This window comes from Hyla sarda, chromosome 9, assembly GCF_029499605.1.
Source record: "Hyla sarda isolate aHylSar1 chromosome 9, aHylSar1.hap1, whole genome shotgun sequence".
Classification (NCBI taxonomy): Eukaryota; Metazoa; Chordata; class Amphibia; order Anura; family Hylidae; genus Hyla; species Hyla sarda.
Genome location: NC_079197.1, coordinates 169,260,429 through 169,280,897, shown reverse-complemented (window position 1 = coordinate 169,280,897; position 20,469 = coordinate 169,260,429). Strand labels below are relative to the sequence as shown.

The following is a 20,469-nucleotide window of genomic DNA, read 5'->3' as shown; positions in this document are numbered from 1 at the left end:
AAGCAAATAGAGAGTTATAATACATAATACTTCAGAAGCGTGACAGCTGGGATTACACACGGGCACCGAGCCTAAAAACACTCGCCTGCATTATGTCTGTTTTATATACATATAAATGCCCTAATGAGAGCCATAAAGCCGGGGCAGTGGTCTGTAGACTGGGTTAGTCCTGGCGATGGTCTGCGCCATGTTTCCAACGACCAATTAAATTAAATTATAAAGAAAACTTAAAGTGAATGTGCGTTTCCAGTATTCTGCACTGATGAATTTCTCAATATATCCTCATACGGGTCAGAGCGCTGTTTGTCTGATACAAAGCTGCAAATACATAGACGTAGAGGCACATCTGCATAGACGTAGAGGCACATCTGCATAGACATAGAGGCACGTCTGCATAGACATAGAGGCACGTCTGCATAGACATAGAGGCACGTCTGCATAGACATAGAGGCACGTCTGCATAGACATAGAGGCACGTCTGCATAGACATAGAGGCACGTCTGCATAGACATAGAGGTACATCTGCATAGACATAGAGATACGTCTGCATAGACATAGAGGTACGTCTGCATAGACATAGAGGCACATCTGCATAGACATAGAGGCACGTCTGCATAGACATAGAGGTACATCTGCATAGACATAGAGATACGTCTGCATAGACATAGAGATACATCTGCATAGACATAGAGGTACGTCTGCATAGACATAGAGGTACATCTGCATAGACATAGAGGCACGTCTGTATAGACATAGAGGCACGTCTGCATAGACATAGAGGCACCTCTGCATAGACATAGAGGCACATCTGCATAGACATAGAGGCACATCTGCATAGACATAGAGGCACATCTGCATAGACATAGAGGCACATCTGCATAGACATAGAGGTACGTCTGCATAGACATAGAGGCACATCTGCATAGACATAGAGATACATCTGCATAGACATAGAGGCACATCTGCATAGACATAGAGGTACGTCTGCATAGACATAGAGGTACATCTGCATAGACATAGAGACACATCTGCATAGACATAGAGGTACATCTGCATAGACATAGAGGCACGTCTGCATAGACATAGAGATACATCTGCATAGACATAGAGGTACATCTGCATAGACATAGAGGCACATCTGCATAGACATAGAGGTACATCTGCATAGACATAGAGGTACATCTGCATAGACATAGAGGTACGTCTGCATAGACATAGAGGTACATCTGCATAGACATAGAGGCACATCTGCATAGACATAGAGGTACATCTGCATAGACATAGAGGCACATCTGCATAGACATAGAGGCACATCTGCATAGACATAGAGGTACATCTGCATAGACATAGAGGCACATCTGCATAGACATAGAGGCACATCTGCATAGACATAGAGGCACATCTGCATAGACATAGAGGCACATCTGCATAGACATAGAGGCACATCTGCATAGACATAGAGGTACGTCTGCATAGACATAGAGGTACGTCTGCATAGACATAGAGGTACATCTGCATAGACATAGAGGTACGTCTGCATAGACATAGAGGTACGTCTGCATAGACATAGAGGCACATCTGCATAGACATAGAGGCACGTCTGCATAGACATAGAGGCACGTCTGCATAGACATAGAGGTACGTCTGCATAGACATAGAGGTAGATCTGCATAGACATAGAGGCACATCTGCATAGACATAGAGGCACATCTGCATAGACATAGAGGCACATCTGCATAGACATAGAGGCACATCTGCATAGACATAGGGGTACGTCTGCATAGACATAGAGGTACATCTGCATAGACATAGAGGTACGTCTGCATAGACATAGAGGTACATCTGCATAGACATAGAGGTACGTCTGCATAGACATAGAGGTACGTCTGCATAGACATAGAGGTACGTCTGCATAGACATAGAGGTACGTCTGCATAGACATAAAGGTACGTCTGCATAGACATAGAGGTACATCTGCATAGACATAAAGGTACATCTGCATAGACATAGAGGTACGTCTGCATAGACATAGAGGTACGTCTGCATAGACATAGAGGTACGTCTGCATAGACATAGAGGTACGTCTGCATAGACATAGAGGTACGTCTGCATAGACATAGAGGTACGTCTGCATAGACATAGAGGTACGTCTGCATAGACATAAAGGTACGTCTGCATAGACATAGAGGTACATCTGCATAGACATAAAGGTACATCTGCATAGACATAGAGGTACATCTGCATAGACATAGAGGTACATCTGCATAGACATAGAGGTACGTCTGCATAGACATAGAGGTACGTCTGCATAGACATAGAGGTACGTCTGCATAGACATAAAGGTACGTCTGCATAGACATAGAGGTACATCTGCATAGACATAAAGGTACATCTGCATAGACATAGAGATACATCTGCATAGACATAGAGGTACATCTGCATAGACATAGAGGCACGTCTGCACAGACATAGAGGCATGTCTGCATAGACATAGAGGTACGTCTGCATAGACATAGAGGTACATCTGCATAGACATAGAGGTACATCTGCATAGACATAGAGGTACATCTGCATAGACATAGATGTACATCTGCATAGACATAAAGGTACATCTGTATAGACATAGAGGTACATCTGCATAGACATAGAGGTACGTCTGCATAGACATAGATGTACATCTGCATAGACATAGAGGTACATCTGTATAGACATAGAGGTACATCTGCATAGACATAGAGGTACGTCTGCATAGACATAGAGGCACGTCTGCATAGACATAGAGGCACGTCTGCATAGACATAGAGATACATCTGCATAGACATAGACATACATCTGCATAGACATAGAGGTACATCTGCATAGACATAGAGGCACATCTGCACAGACATAGAGGCACATCTGCATAGACATAGAGGTACGTCTGCATAGACATAGAGGCACATCTGCATAGACATAGAGGTACATCTGCATTGACATAGAGGTACGTCTGCATAGACATAGAGGTACATCTGCATAGACATAGAGGTACATGTTAATTCTCTCTGCCTTCCGCTGCCAGTAGAGGGAGCTTTCAAGCTTATTGTTTAAACATTCTGCATAGACTTAGAGATGCATTTGCATAGACATAGAGGTACATCTGAGGTACATGTGCTTTTTAAAGGGGTACTGCGCTGCTAGACATCTTATTCTGTATCCAAAGGATAGGGGATATGATGTATGATCTCGGGGGTCCCATGCACCTCCGTGATCTCGGCTGCGGCACCCCAGATATCCGTTGGATGGAGTGAACTTTGCACAGTGCCGGATGACTGGCGATGCAGGGCGGAGGCTCGTGACGTCACGGCCACGCCCCTTCCATAGACTTGCATTGAGGGGGCGTGGCCGTGACATCACAACTGGGCATGACTGTGATGTTACGAGCCTCCGTTGCTGCACCCGATGCTCTAAACGAAAGCCGGGTGCAGGGTCCCTTGGATAGGAGATAAGATGTCTAGGTGCGGAGTACCCCTTTAAGGTTCTGCACCCCACAGCTGAGAACTGCAGTACAATAGATTGTGCAACTCGCAGCTGGGAAATGCACTGCAAAGAGGCGAATTCAAGAAAGACAAGAAACTGAGAGCCAAGCATTTGAGAAAGCCTACCGAAAAGCCGAATAAAAGTTATTCTTGTCTCCGGCTATTCATTGGCACCCTGTTACCACCGCAACCTACATCAGCCAGAAGTCACACATAGGGAATATCTTGTGGTGTGTGGGAGGTCTAGTGGGAGAACTCTAACCACCATGATCACAGTAATGTTTATGAAGGGAAATCCTTTTGACTCTTTTTTAGCCCTAGTCAAATTCAATAGTTGCAGAGTGGACCCACATTCCTTTTCCAAAATGTGACCATAACGGAAGTCAATAGTAAGCTTTCCCCTAGAAGAGACTACAGGCAGCCAACATCTATGCAGGTAATTCTCAGCCCGGTGTCCGACCGCTGTACGAATATATTAAGAAACTCATCATCCCAGAATGTTGGACCTAAAAATAACACGAAAGCAAATGATACAGATGTTTTGTTTTTACACCAGTGTTTAGTCACAGTTGCCTGCATCATCTCAGTCATAATTCTGCTTCGACAGCTCTTCATAAAGTTATTGGACATTGAACAGGACATAAAACAGGAATAAATAAGCCATTGACTCAGAAAATTGTAATTATTTTCTTCCAAAAACCATAGAACTGTCTTATTTTACGAGCCATCCCCATACATGACATGTACTCTCTCTCCATCCCGTGTCGTTTTGTGGCTCCACCAGCGGATGACGCCTGATGCCAGTTTTATGACTTTGGTGTTGGCCTCGTTCTTATCGACACTGACAGGTAAGTAAATAATGTTTCCTGTCATTAGTAGGAAGGGAAGCTGCAGATTAAATACAATGGGACCTGGGATTTAGAGCTGTAGATTAAATACAATGGGACCTGGGATTTAGAGCTGAAGGAGTGATAGGCGGGAACGGCCACGAAGTCCATCGAGCTATTCGAAGCTGGCAACGGTATTAAAATATGTTTTTATCTTCTCCTCCCACAGAAAACCTGACTGCTGTCCAGTTACAATGAGTATTTCTGCAGTCTGTGAATCTGGATAAACAGCATTTTATGAGTCTAGTGGGAACGCAGCGATTGTTATCCATCGTGCCAGAAATGGACTGAGACCTGCCTCCCCCCTCCTCCCCAAAAACTTCAAAGTACATTTAAAGGGCAAACGTCTTAAAGACAAAAGCACCTGGGTTGACAGAATACAGAGTGAGACTATATTAGGATTGCCACCCATCTCTAGACTTCGGGCTTCATGCATATGGCTGTATTCCTGCTCCAAGTTCTGAGTAATATGGTGTCCATAGAACTCTATACCGTATGCTGCAACGTATTCAATCTGGTATATCATTCGGTAATAATCCGACTGAACGAAAGAAAAATGCACCACCGGATGTAATATGTAGATACTGTGTTGTACTACTAAGGTGAGCTCCAGACGTACGACACCACATAATGTAGAGAGTCTATTCGTCCATAGAAAGGAGCCATAGGGTCTCTTTGTGAAACCATATACAAGTGAAATCTCTTTGGGAAGACCACCCAAAATGGCATTGAAAAATAGTCTCCTATGAGGGTGGTCTTCTCAAAGGAAATGGCCACTGTACATAAGTTTTTTGAAAGGTATCAATCTACTCCATACACATGGCTTTAACCCCTAATGCATCTTTGCCATAATAATCTGGTTTTCTAAATTGCTAAATTGCCTAATGTAGCCCTCGGAATCTTCCTGCCGAATACAGACCAATGATAAGGGATTGAATTTTACAAAAGAGCAGCATCTCAACTGCATGCATTATGTGATATTGTCTAGGGGGGCTTCTAGCCATTTGGATGTCTGAGACAAATTTTTTTTTAATTCTGTAGCTTTAGACATTTTGGGGACAACCGAGTCTTCAGGATTCATACTTTGCTCAGGTTTTGGACAGTTGTCTCTTGCTTATCCTCGAAATGCGTTGTACTTATCCTACTGTTGGTGGCTTAGAACATTTTCAATCTGCAATTCATTTTTGCCGAGCAGCTCTAATGTGGAATAATACGCCGGTCTACAGTAAGTCTTTCCTTTTCCATAAACTTGAAATACTGTGTAACCAAAGGGATGGGCGCGCCTAGGAAAGTTTGTTAAGATGAACGAGTGGGTGAAATGGAAAAGATATTAACCTTTCTAAAAAGTTGTTTAATGGCTGCAAATCCTGGTAAACCACATCTGTCGCTATCATCAAGCCACAATGGTCAGGGGATGATAGGGGAACCATTGTGATTGACAGTATTTGAAGTGAATATGGAACCATTAAGGTTGAGAATAAGGTTTAGGGTTATAATGGAGACTTTAGACCAGTGGTCATTGGTTTCGATGGACTGCACTTACCCGCACCACTTTGAACATTACTACAGCAGTTTGAGGAGCATTGTCCTTTGATGTCCCGGACCAACTTCTCCAAAATACTCAGGCGTTTGAGCAGAGTTCGTACTGAATCTGATTCTGGACATGGAGGTTGAGGAGCCGTGGAAGGTGCAGACAGGGATCCACCAAAGAGGACAATAATGACAGATAATGAAAGGAGGGACATTATAAAACTGTTGGGATAGAACCTGGATCACCTGTGAAAGGAAGGGGAGATGTTAAAAGATAAAAGAATTATCAAATGGGTGTCCAAGTGAACCGACATAAACAACCAAAACAGCAAATGTATCCTTTATCCATCTCCAAAAAAACTCAAAAGTGGGAAAGTGAATAGAGGAGAAGGAAAGTGTAATTTAGAAGAAATGTGAAGGAAAGAGGGGTATGAGGTAGAGGAGGAATGAAGGGAAGAAGGGTATGAGGTAGAGGAGGAATGAAGGGAAGAAGGGTATGAGGAAGAGGAGGAGTGCAGAGAAGAAGGGTATGAGGTAGAGGAGGAGTGAAGGGAATAAGAGTATGAGGTAGAGGAGGAGTGAAGAGAAGAAGGGTATGAGGTAGAGGAGGAGTGCAGAGAAGAAGGGTATGAGGTAGAGGAGGAGTGCAGAGAAGAAGGGTATGAGGTAGAGGAGGAGTGAAGGGAATAAGAGTATGAGGTAGAGGAGGAGTGAAGGGAAGAAGGGTATTAGGTAGAGGAGGAGTGCAGAGAAGAAGGGTATGAGATAGAGGAGGAGTGCAGAGAAGAAGGGTATGAGGTAGAGGAGGAGTGAAGAGAAGAACTCTATGAGGTAGAGGAGGAGTGCAGAGAAGAAGGGTATGAGGTAGAGGAGGAGTGCAGAGAAGAAGGGTATGAGGTAGAGGAGGAGTGAAGGGAAGAAGGGTATGAGGTAGAGGAGGAGTGAAGGGAAGAAGGGTATGAGGTAGAGGAGGAGTGAAGGGAAGAAGAGTATGAGGTAGAGGAGGAGCGAAGGGAAGAAGGGTATGAGGTAGAGGAGGAGTGAAGGGAAGAAGGGTATGAGGTAGAGGAGGAGTGCAGAGAAGAAGGGTATGAGATAGAGGAGGAGTGCAGAGAAGAAGGGTATGAGGTAGAGGAGGAGTGAAGAGAAGAACTCTATGAGGTAGAGGAGGAGTGCAGAGAAGAAGGGTATGAGGTAGAGGAGGAGTGCAGAGAAGAAGGGTATGAGGTAGAGGAGGAGTGAAGGGAAGAAGGGTATGAGGTAGAGGAGGAGTGAAGGGAAGAAGGGTATGAGGTAGAGGAGGAGTGAAGGGAAGAAGAGTATGAGGTAGAGGAGGAGTGAAGGGAAGAAGGGTATGAGGTAGAGGAGGAGTGAAGGGAAGAAGAGTATGAGGTAGAGGAGGAGTGAAGGGAAGAAGGGTATGAGGTAGAGGAGGAGTGAAGGGAAGAAGGGTATGAGGTAGAGGAGGAGTGAAGAGAAGAACTGTATGAGGTAGAGGAGTAGTGAAGGTAATAAGTGTATGAGGTAGAGCACGAATGAAGGGAAGAAGGGTATGAGGTAGAGGAGGAATGAAGGAAAGAAGGGTATGAGGTAGAGGAAGAGTGAAGGGAAAAAGGTTATGAGGTAGAGAAGAAGTGAAGGGAAGAAGGGTATGAGGGAAAGGAGGAGTGAAGGGAAGAAGGGTATGAGGTAAAGGAGGAGTGAAGGGAAGAAGGGTATGAGGTAAAGGAGGAGTGAAGGGAAGAAGCGTATGAGGTAGAGGAGGAGTGAAAGGAAGAAGGGTATTAGGTAGAGGAGGAGTGAACGTAATAAGGGTATGCTGTAGAGGAGGAGTGAAGGGAAGAAGGGTATGAGGTAGAGGAAGAGTGAAGGGAAGAAGGGTATGAGGTAGAGGAAAAATGAAGGGAAGAAGGGTATGAGGTAGAGGAGGAGTGAAGGGAAGAAGGGTATGAGGTAGAGGAGGAGTGCAGAGAAGAAGGGTATGAGGTAGAGGAGGAGTGAAGGGAAGAAGGGTATGAGGTAGAGGAGGAGTGAAGAGAAGAACTGTATGAGGTAGAGGAGGAGTGAAGGTAATAAGCGTATGAGGTAGAGCACGAATGAAGGGAAGAAGGGTATGAGGTAGAGGAAGAGTGAAGGGAAGAAGGGTATGAGGTAAAGGAGGAGTGAAGGGAAGAAGGGTATGCTGTAGAGGAGGAGTGAAGGGAAGAAGGGTATGAGGTAGAGGAGGAGTGAAGGGAAGAAGGGTATGAGGTAGAGGAGGAGTGAAGGGAAGAAGGGGAAGAGAAGGGAAAGGAAGTGTGTGCTAGAGGAGGAGTAAAGGGAGAAGGTGTGAGGTAAAGGAAGAGTGAGGGAGGAAAGACTGAGAAAGAAGAGAATAAAGATATTATGAGATGGAGGAGGAGTAAAGGGAGAAGGTGTGAGGTAAAGGAAGAGTGAGGGAGGAAAGACTGAGATAGAAGAGAATAAAGATATTATGAGATTGAGGAGTAAAGGGAGAGGACAGAGGGTGAGAATAAGAAAAAAAGAGGGAAAAATACAAAATATTTGAAGACACAAAGGGGGTAAAAATGAAGACTGTATGAAGAAGGAAATCAATGGGAAAGAGCAGAGAATGTAGGAAAAAGAGAGAGGAAAAAGGGAAGGAAGAAAGAAGTGTTTAAGAACAATAAACTGCTATGTCTCAGAGGAGAGATGAAAGGGAGAATGTAAGAAAAGTTTAAAAGAAAATGGAAAATGAAGTTGACAAGAATTAAATCCCAGCAGGAGGAATAAGGGTTTAAGGGTTAAAGAGATGAGACAGCTAGAGAATTATGGAGAAACATGTGAATAGTAACTAGAGATAAGTGAAGTGGATTATGGGAAGAAAGAGATGATTATGCACAATTAGAGCCGTCGGGCTGTATGAATTCCATATGGTTTCCTATGGCCTGCACAATATCAATACAAAGGCTGCAAACAATCTAAATTAACTCCAGAAAAGCTCCGACAAGGCCCCCCAATCACGGCTCATAGGGAGACAATACAACGTGTCCCCCCTCCCCTCCAGAGACGTCATCAAGATCACAACTAAAAGTCCTCAAAACAGCTTTTATATAAACATTGTTCACACCAGCCAAAAACATAAAGATCTCAGGTTCTCCAAGACTTTTCCAGGATGAGGTCTGGCACCTCCGGGTGGGATCGGTATGATGGGAACCTCATTGTGAGCTCATGAAATTACTCGGCTGGGTGAGTCTCAGGTTTCCTCTTAAAACTCTCATCAGGTTCAATGCAGATTCCATTTATATCACTAAGTACAGGAATTATACGTTATGCATCTATTCAATTTGCAAGATTTATCAGGACATCTGGTCTCCTTTTTTGGGGGGATCAAGTCATGTTCCATTCAGTTACAGCATTTAAGTTATCTATACTTAACATGTTCTCAAAGAAGTTGTTCCATAAACAGCGCCACACCTGTCCATGGGTTGTGTCTGGTATTGCAGCTCAGCTCCATTGAAGTGAATGTACCCTATTCATCTGTCCTATTAGAGCATATGGACATCATAGAGAGTTGTTACCCACTTGGGACTCCCATCTATGAGACAGGACAGAGAATTTCCAGAGGCTTCCACCCTGTTGACCTGGCACGCCTATGCATTACATATACGGCCTTTCAATTGAGTGGCTGACATGTAAAGCTACGTTTACAGTACATAGCATTACATCTTTCCATTGGTGGTCACAGCCGACGAACATGGAGTGGAAGTTTTCTATGTGCACTGGGCTAGATTGTGGATCCATCCAATACACCTTTTACTGTAGAGAAATCATACCTCCAGCCATCAGCTGATCCTCCAGTGGGCTTTATACTAAAAGGCAAAATCCAATAAAGAAAATGGCAACCGGGCACTCCAACGAAATGGTTCTCACTTATATAGCCACATATATAGATAGTGGTCCTGGATACAGGTCAGCGTGGTGCTCAGTGTCAAGGCAGAGGGAATAATGTAGGTAATAGAAGTAAAAGAGACGCGGCAAGCAGTGATTTATTCAGGCAGTGGAGCAAAATCGCAAGCAGAAAAAGACTCGCTATCATGGGGATGAGGGAGAGTGGGACCGGTGTGGGGACAAGGTAATGTCCGTTTCACGTCAGATGAGGGAGAGTGGAACAGGTGTGGGGACAAGGTAATGTCCGTTTCACGTCAGATGAGGGAGAGTGGAACAGGTGCAGGGACAAGGTAATGTCCGTTTCACGTTAGATGGGGAGAGTGGAACAGGTGCAGGGACAAGGTAATGTCCGTTTCACGTTAGATGGGGAGAGTGGAACAGGTGCGGGGACAAGGCAATGTCCGTTTCACGTCAGATGAGGGAGAGTTGAACAGGTGCGGGGACAAGGCAACGTCCGTTTCACGTCAGATGAGGGAGAGTGGAACAGGTGCGGGAACAAGGTAATGTCCGTTTCACGTCAGATGAGGGAGAGTGGAACAGGTGCAGGGACAAGGTAATGTCCGTTTCACGTTAGATGGGGAGAGTGGAACAGGTGCGGGGACAAGGTAATGTCCGTTTCACGTTAGATGGGGAGAGTGGAACAGGTGCGGGGACAAGGCAACATCCGTTTCACGTCAGATGAGGGAGAGTGGAACAGGTGCGGGGACAAGGCAATGTCCGTTTCACGTCAGATGAGGGAGAGTGGAACAGGTGCGGGGACAAGGCAACGTCCGTTTCACGTCAGATGATGTTTCTTCTGGCCTCCAGGCCAGAAGAAACGTCATCTGACGTGAAACGGACGTTGCCTTGTCCCCGCACCTGTTCCACTCTCCCTCATCTGACGTGAAACGGACATTGCCTTGTCCCCGCACCTGTTCCACTCTCCCTCATCTGACGTGAAACGGACGTTGCCTTGTCCCCGCACCTGTTCCACTCTCCCTCATCTAACGTGAAACGGACATTGCCTTGTCCCCGCACCTGTTCCACTCTCCCTCATCCCCGTTATAGCGATTTCTTTTCTGCATGTGATTTTGCTCGGCTGCCTGAATAAATCCCCGCTTCACAGTCGTCAATCCGGTGAGTTGCCGCATCTCTTTTACTTCTATCACCTACATTTATGCTAAAAGGGCTTGTCAATTTGCGTATTTTGTTGCATTGACCAGAATGTTGGAGGCATCACAGACATAGGATCCCGCAATAAGTGAAGATAAAAAAAAACATAACACGATGGAGGCGCTGCCTGGTGACAGGTGTGAAATACCAGAAAGAAGTCTGCTTACCTGGGAGGGTTGGACTCAGAGCTCAACACCTTATGTCGCCGTTGTGACAATTATGGAGGCTGCCACCAACCCCAGCCCTTCACAGCAGAACGGGTATAGATGGTGGAAACACTCCGGTCTTCTGGATACTCAGGGTAGGAAAAGAAGGGTCTTTGGGGCGCACACCAAAAGTAGGACAAATTTACCATGGACAATAGATAACATAAAAATTTGATTTATTTTGATGAAGGAAGCGCAAGTTCCAAAACGTGTCGTATTGTTAAAATAAATAAAGTTTTTACGTTATACACTGGGGGAGATTTATAAAAACCTGTGCAGAGGAATATTTGCCCAGTTGCCCATAGCAACCAATCAGATCGCTTCTTTCATTTTGCATAGGCCTCTGAAAAATGAAAGAAGCGATCTGATTGGTTGCTATGGGCAACTCAGCAACTTTTTCTCCGGACAGGTTTTGATAAATCTCCCCCATTGTCTGCAGTAAATCCGTCCTACTTTCGGTGTGTTCACCCCAAGACCCTTCTTTTCCTACCCGGAGTGTCCAGAAGAGCGGAATATTTCTACAGTCTTAGGAACTCAACACAGATCCTTCAACTAAGGGAATACATCAGGTGTCTCCAACTTCCAGGGCTCCTTTATGAGAACAGGCGACTGGTTGCAGTGTCGCTGTATACACAATCCCTATTTTCTATCTTACAGCGTGAGTACAGAAGTCCCTCAAGTTACAATATTAATTGTTTCCAGGACGACCATTGTATGTTGAAACCATTGTATGTTGAGACTAGAGATGAGCGAACTTACAGTAAATTCGATTCGTCACGAACTTCTCGGCTCGGCAGTTGATGACTTTTCCGGCGTAAATTAGTTCAGCCTTCAGGTGCTCCGGTGGGCTGGAAAAGCTGGATACATTCCGAGGAAAGAGTCTCCTAGGACTGTATCCACCTTTTCCAGCCCACGGGAGCACCGGAAAGCTGAACTAATTTATGCAGGAAAAGTCATCAACTGCCGAGCCGAGAAGTTTGTGACGAATCGAATTTACTGTAAGTTCGCTCATCTCTAGTTGAGACCATAACTCTATGGAAACCTGGTAATTGGTTCTGAAGCCCCCAAAATGTCATCCAAAAATAGGAAAAGGTGAGGATTAAAGAAAAATAAGTTATAACTAATGTAGATAAAGCAAATCCTTATATATAAAAGTAATAAAGATCTGCTGGGAGCTGTAATCACTGTCTATTTCAGGGTTTTCCAACCAGGGTGTCTCCAGCTGTTGCAAAATTACAACTCCCAGCATGCCCGGACAGCCTTCGGCTGTCCGGGCATGCTGGGAGTTGTAGTTTTGCAACAGCTGGAGGCACCCTTGTTGGGAAACACTGGTCTATGTAGAGGACAGGAGCTTCTTCAGGGTCCTGTACAGTACACAAAATGTCCTAAAAAAAATAGTAAAATAAAAATTTTGAGTTAGTCCACACTCTTGCTGCTGCAAGAATTTTTTTTTTCTTTCTATAATTTTTTCTGTTTCTTGTTAAAATGAATGTTTTATTGAAAAAAAAAATTATAAATAAACAGTTTAATAAAAAAAAAAAAGTAAAATGGAGCCGCCCTTACTTGGTGTCCCAAGGAGCAGCTAACATGGCATAGGTTAAAATTAGTACAGAACATGTAATACCTCCCTGTACTGTAGGGAGCGCTACCAGACACCAGTCAGTGCATGCACTTCAGTAATACAGGTAAAGAGTACAGAACATGTAATACCTCCCTGTACTGTAGGGGGTGCTACCAGACATCAGTCAGTGCATACACTTCAGTAATACAGGTAAAGAGTACAGAACATGCAATACCTCCCTGTACTGTAGGGGGCGCTACCAGACACCAGTCAGTGCATACACTTCAGTAATACAGGTAAAGAGTACAGAACATGTAACACCTCCCTGTACTGTAGGGGGCGCTACCAGACACCAGTCAGTGTATACACTTCAGTAATACAGGTAAAGAGTACAGAACATGTAATACCTCCCTGTACTGTAGGGGGCGCTACCAGACAGGAATTCAGTGCATGCACTTTAGGAATACAGGTAAAGAGTACAGAACATGTAATACCTCCCTGTACTGTAGGGGGCGCTACCAGACACCAGTCACTGAATACACTTCAGTAATACAAGTAAAGAGTAGTACAGAACATGTAATACCTCCCTGTACTGTAGGGGGCGCTACCAGAAAGGAATTCAGTGCATGCACTTTAGGAATACAGGGGTTTTACCAGTGAATGCCCATTCTGATTAGTCGGTTCTTCTGGCCATTGACATGTTTTGCAGATTCTATAGCATTGTATGTTGAGTCTGGTTTCAAGTTACAATGATCCAGAAAAGAGCATTGTATGTTGAAACTATTGTATGTTGAGGCCTTAGTAAGTAGAGGGATCACTGTATCGTGGTCTCAAGAGGCTGAAGATGTAAATCCATTTTCTCTAAGGCTAGGTTCACTCCACGTTTTTGCAATACAGTTCCCGAATCAGGTTTTTAATTTTTAAAAACGTATTCCTCAAAACCTGACTAAACTGTATCAAAACGTGTGTACAAATTTTTATCTGTACACGGTTTGAAAAATGATGTCCGGTTGCATCCGTTTTTTAAGAAAAGACGTATACGTTTTGAACTTTTCACTCCATTATGAATAAAGTTTCACTTGATTGATTGAAATTCCAAGAAAAAAAACTGTGCAAAGTAAAAAAAACGTACGGTGCAAACCAGATGGAATCATACGCATATACTGTTCTGTACGGTTCCCATTGACTCCCATGTTTAAAAAAAAAAAAAAGCGTATACGGTTTAATTACGGTTTTTCACCCGGACCAAAACCGTGGTAGGCCACGGTTTTCTGTACGAAAAAAAAGGAAAAAACAGTGTGGTTTAAAAAACAGAGACAACCGTATACATTATGGTTCATACTGTTTTGAATGGGAAGTCTATAGGCACGGTTTTCCGTACGGTTGCATACGTTTTTTTTTTTTTTGTTTTTTTTTTATGAAACCGTATGCCGAAACCGTATAGCAAAATCGTGGTGTGAACCCACCCTAAGAGGAACATCAAGCAGTTACTTGCCATGTGGCGAAGGAAGAAGCATTTTACTGCTTTTACTGTAGAGAATTCTTCGAAGCAGAAGAAGGATTCTCGAAGGATCTGACATCTGACATAAACACCTGTTCGTGTCGCCATGCCATGATATAATAAATGACTTGTTAGGCGCATTAACAGCTCCACTATGATCGCCTCTTTCCTTCTCGCTAAAACATTCCATTTCCTTCTAACTATTGTTGGCCGCCTGTAAAACGTTTCAGTTACATAACTTGTGCCCTGTGTCCAGAAAGGACAATGTCGGGTTATGACACCTCTGCAGTGCCAGTGTATAATGTCGCCATATGGTGAGTGCCATACGATACCAGCTAGGATTAACCCCTTCACTACATGAATGCTGACATAACGGCCAAGGCCCTCATAGCCATGCAATACAAATGATTCATCATCGATTTGTTGTATCACATGAAATTGTTGTCTACGTTGTGATCCTCCTAGAAATATGCCTGTTACCGTATTTTTCACCCTATAGGACGCACCGGCGTATAAGACGCACCCAATTTATAGGTGCAAAATCAAAAAAATAAAGATTTTGAACCCAATAGTGGTCTTCAACCTACGGACCTCCAGATGTTGCAAAACTACAACTCCCAGCATGCCCGGACAGCCGTTGGCTGTCCGGGCATGCTGGGAGTTGTAGTTTTGCAACATCTGGAGGTCCGCAGATTGAAGACCACTGCATAGGAGGTAATACTCACGTGTCCCCGCTGCTCCGGACCCGTCACCGCTGCCCTGGATGTCGCTCCATCGCTGTCGCCGTGTCCCCGTCCCTCCGGAACGTCTCTGCTGCCGGCCGGGTATCCTCGCTTTCCGTCGCCGCCATCACGTCGTTACGCACGCCGACGCACGTACGTGATGACGAGGAAGGAGAGCGCCGGCCATACAGGGGATCCCTGAACGGAGAAGACACCGAGGAGGCAGGTAAGGTCCCTCCCGGTGTCCTGTAAGCACTAACCCGGCTATTCAGTCGGGCTGTTCGGGACCGCCGCGGTGAAATCGCGGCGGTTCCGAACAGCCCTACTGAACAGCCGGGTTAGCGTCACTTTCCCTTCAGACGCGGCGGTCAGCTTTGATCGCCGCGTCTGAAGGGTTAATACAGGGCATCACCGCGATCGGTGATGTCCTGTATTAGCCGCGGGTCCCGGACGTTGATGGCCGCAGGGACCGCCGCGATAGGGGTGTATTCACCGTATAAGACGCACCAACTTTTTCCCCCCAGTTTTGGGGAAGAAAAAGTGCGTCTTATATGGCGAAAAATACGGTACTTATCAGAACAAACATCAGTGGATCATAGGGCAACGATCACCCATATTGGCATCTTCCACAGATTGTTGCCCAGGAAGACCGCAAAATAGACAATGGGCCTCATTTACTAAGAGTTTCGGGTTTTTACTCGCGGGGAAAAGTTGTTTCAGACTTGCAGGATTCCTCTCTATTTACTATTGGGGAAAAATTCTGACCAGCTTTTTCTAGGTGGAAATTTCCAGCCATTTATCCACAGGATTTTCTGTGAATTCCATAGGAAATCGGTTGGGTTGCGAAACCACGCCCCCTTTTGGACCGGCCACGCTCCCTTTGTGACAGACCACGCCCCTTTTTCGGCTTTTCACAGTGCAATGTCGGGTTTGTCGGATTTTCCAGGCGCAGACTGTCGCACACTGGCGTAGACATGTCGCAGACACTCTGCGCCAAAATAACCCAACAAAAACTGGTCGTTTCAGCTTAGTAAATGAGGCCCAGGGACTTTATTGGACAGTATCTCAGGATAAGCTACTGTGTGAATATGAGGAACAGCACTATTTCTGGCCATAATATAACTTGTACATGGTATTTTTCAGCAGATTTCTGCTCTGCAGGCTTCATCTCTAGTTTGCAGTTCTCCCAAAGCTGGTGGGAAGAGCTACTCCCTCCACACAAGACAAAACTAAGCTGATCTTCAGAGGAGATTTGAGCAGCATGAGGCGGGGGGGGGGGGGGGTGAGTTTGATAACAGTCGAGAGAAGTATTTTTGTCTAATTACATATATTACAACGTTTCTAACATGCACTTGTACTATTGATCTATGCAAAGTTTCTTCAGATGACACAGTGCCCATTGAAGAAGTAATGATGATCTATCCCTGGTTCATCCCTAGGCCACCAGGGATGTTTGCATAAATGTTCTACTTGCCCTAGACCCCCGGAGTTGTTTGGAGTATTTTTTATTTTTTTGCCTCAGACCACCAGGGATGTTTACATTAACTCATTCATTCCATTAGACCATTACAGGTTTGACACTGATATTTTCAAAACACTAGATCACAAAGGGCATTGTTCTTAACCCTAAGTAACCTAGATATCAGGGATATACGATAATAAAGTCTTCACATCCAGTAAAGTCTTCACATAAGGTCACGTCCCAAAATCACAAGGATAACCCAACACTAGACTAGGAAACCCAACACTAGACTAGGAAACCCAACACTAGACTAGGAAACCCAACACTAGACTAGGAAACCCAACACTAGACTAGGAAACCCAACACTAGTCTAGGAAACCCAACACTAGTCTAGGAAACCCAACACTAGACTAGGAAACCCAACACTAGACTAGGAAACCCAACACTAGTCTAGGAAACCCAACACTAGACTAGGAAACCCAACACTAGACTAGGAAACCCAACACTAGACTAGGAAACCCAACACTAGACTAGGAAACCCAACACTAGACTAGGAAACCCAACACTAGTCTAGGAAACCCAACACTAGACTAGGAAACCCAACACTAGACTAGGAAACCCAACACTAGACTAGGAAACCCAACACTAGACTAGGAAACTCAACACTAGACTAAGAAACCCAACACTAGACTAAGAAACCCAACACTAGTCTAGGAAACCCAACACTAGACTAGGAAACCCAACACTAGACTAGGAAACCCAACACTAGACTAGTGTTGCTCGCGAATATTCGCAATTCGAATATTATTCGCGAATATCGCATATTCGCGAATTCGCGAATTTCGCGAATATAGCGCTATATATTCATAATTACGAATATTCTTTTTTTTTTTTTTCTTCACAGTACACATCACAGTGATCATCCCTCTCTGCTTCCAGCTTGTGTGGTGTAAAGAAGGCTGTAATACTACTGTGTGAGACTGGCGCGCGAAAATTCGCATATGCGAAAATTCGCATATGCTAATTTTCGCATATGCGAAATTTCGCGTATTCTAATTTTGTATATGCTAATTTTAACATATGTTAATTTTCGCATATGCGAAAATAAAACGAGAATATAACGAATATGCGAATATTCGCGAATATATGACGAATATTCGTCCATATATTCGCGAATATTCGGGAATTCGAATATGGCCTATGCCGCTCAACACTACACTAGACTAGGAAACCCAACACTAGACTAGGAAACCCAACACTAGACTAGGAAACCCAACACTAGACTAGGAAACCCAACACTAGACTAGGAAACCCAACACTAGTCTAGGAAACCCAACACTAGACTAGGAAACCCAACACTAGACTAGGAAACCCAACACTAGACTAGGAAACCCAACACTAGTCTAGGAAACCCAACACTAGACTAGGAAACCCAACACTAGACTAGGAAAGCCAACACTAGACTAGGAAACCCAACACTAGACTATGAAACCCAACACTAGTCTAGGAAACCCAACACTAGACTAGGAAACCCAACACTAGACTAGGAAACCCAACACTAGACTAGAAAACCCAACACTAGTCTAGGAAACCCAAAACTAGTCTAGGAAACCCAACACTAGACTAGGAAACCCAACACTAGACTAGGAAACCCAACACTAGACTAGGAAACCCAACACTAGACTAGGAAACCCAACACTAGACTAGGAAACCCAACACTAGACTAGGAAACCCAACACTAGTCTAGGAAACCCAACACTAGACTAGGAAACCCAACACTAGACTAGGAAACCCAACACTAGACTAGGAAACCCAACACTAGACTAGGAAACCCAACACTAGTCTAGGAAACCCAAAACTAGTCTAGGAAACCCAACACTAGACTAGGAAACCCAACACTAGACTAGGAAACCCAACATTAGTCTAGGAAACCCAAAACTAGTCTAGGAAACCCAACACTAGACTAGGAAACCCAACACTAGACTAGGAAACCCAACACTAGACTAGGAAACCCAACACTAGACTAGGAAACCCAACACTAGACTAGGAAACCCAACACTAGACTAGGAAACCCAACACTAGTCTAGGAAACCCAACACTAGACTAGGAAACCCAACACTAGACTAGGAAACCCAACACTAGACTAGGAAACCCAACACTAGTCTAGGAAACCCAACACTAGTCTAGGAAACCCAACACTAGACTAGGAAACCCAACACTAGTCTAGGAAACCCAACCAAGGTGGTAAGGATTTATCTACGATCCTATAATAACTATGGTGGCACAGAAATAATTTTGTATAATGTGATAAATGGACTTAAAGGGGTACTCCGCTGCTCAGCGTTTGGAACACGCTGTTCCGAACGCTGTAGCCAGTGCTGGGAGCTCGTGACATCATAGCCCCGCCCCCTCATGACATCACTCCCCGCCCTCTCAATGCAAGTCTATGGGAGGGGGCGTGATGGCTGTCATGCCCCCTCCCATAGACTTGCATTGAGGGGGCGAGACATGATGTCATGAGGGGGGCGGGGCTATGACATCACAAGCTCTCCGCGGCGGCTCCAGCATTCAGAACAGTTTGTTCCAAACACTGAGCAGCGGAGTACCCCTTTTTAGTCTGCGGCAGTAAATCTGCAAATTTATAGAACAATACAAGGGGGGCACAACAATGGAACCATATTAAAGGGGTACTCCGTTGGAAAACTTTTTTTTATTTTAAATCAACTGGTGCCAGAAAGTTAAGCAGATTTGTAAATTACTTATATTATTCTATTTAAAAAAAAATCTTAATCCATCCAGTACTTATTAGCTGCTGAATACTACAGAGGAAATTATTTTCTTTTTGGAACACAGAGCTCTCTGCTGACATCACGAGCACAGTGCTCTCTGCTGACATCTCTGTTCATTTTAAGAACTGTCCAGCGTTCCAGAGAAAATCCCCATAGCAAACATATGCTGCTCTGGACAGTTCCTAAAATGGACAGAGATGTCAGCAGAGAGCGCTGTGCTCGTGATGTCAGCAGAGAGCTCTGTGTTCCAAAAAGAAAATAATTTCCTCTGTAGTATTCAGCAGCTGATAAGTACGGGAAGAATTAAGATTTTTTAATAGAAGTAATTTACAAATCTGTTTAACTATCTGGCACCAGTTGATTTAAAATAGAAAAGTTTTCCACCGGAGTACCCCTTTAAGACTGGGGTGTGAAAGGTGAATTTAGACAAGTGAATGTCCGTATGTTGCATTAATTATGCAGCTTTTCGCTGTTGCACGTGTTATTAGCATGTGCGCTGTGTGCGCCAGCGGTCGCGTATATTGTATATCATCTCAGACTTATAAAAAGTCTTACAAAATTGCGCAAATCCCATGCCCCCCCTCCCCCCCCCCCCTGATCACCCGTACCTAACTGCGTAATGTACTACCCTGCCAATAGAGAGAATCTGCGACTTCTGGTTTAAATCGGAACTTTATCCATCATTGACTATTGCAGATATCTGCGACTGTATTCAAACACACAGGATCCGCAGCGAATTCGAAATGGAAATTGTGGACCCGCAACTGCGCATTTTACAGGGCAATTCTTATGTAATTTGGACTGCGGATCCGGAGTGTGATTACACCCTGACATTAGGTTTAAAGGGGTACTCCACTGCACCAGTGTCCTGAAAATGTTTGTTCCAAACACTGGGTGGGGGCTATGGGGGTCGTGACATCATGCACACACCCCCTAGTGACGTCATGCCACGCCCCCTCAATGCAAGTCTATGGGAGGGGGCGTGGCGGCTGCCACGCCCCCTCCCATAGACTTGCATTGAGGGGATGTGGCATGGCGTCACTAGGGGGGCGTGGCCGTGACATCACGACCCCTGTAGCCCACACCCAGCGTTCGGAACAAAATGTTATGGATGCTGGGGCAGTGGAGTACCCCTTTAATTTGCGATTTTTCCATTTATTGAATGCTTCGTGTGTCTGAGGCTTTAAAGGGGTGATAAGTTCTCAGGTACGGGG

The 20,469-nt window shown here is 44.7% G+C and overlaps 1 protein-coding gene across 4 annotated transcripts in view; it reads right to left on the bottom strand.

Annotated features, from left to right (window-relative positions):
- The window catches only part of TNXB (tenascin XB), a 108,995-nt gene that overhangs the window by 76,812 nt on the left and 11,714 nt on the right, over positions 1 to 20,469 (bottom strand). For 3 of the 4 annotated variants that reach the window (XM_056538665.1, XM_056538669.1, XM_056538667.1), the window contains exon 2: positions 5,946 to 6,178. In XM_056538665.1, coding sequence (XP_056394640.1) covers positions 5,946 to 6,147 — 202 coding nt within the window. In that variant the 5' untranslated portion in view covers positions 6,148 to 6,178. Of the gene's footprint in view, positions 1 to 5,945; positions 6,179 to 11,181; positions 11,236 to 20,469 lie in introns of those variants that run through there. The other variant, XM_056538666.1, reaches the window with a different exon arrangement.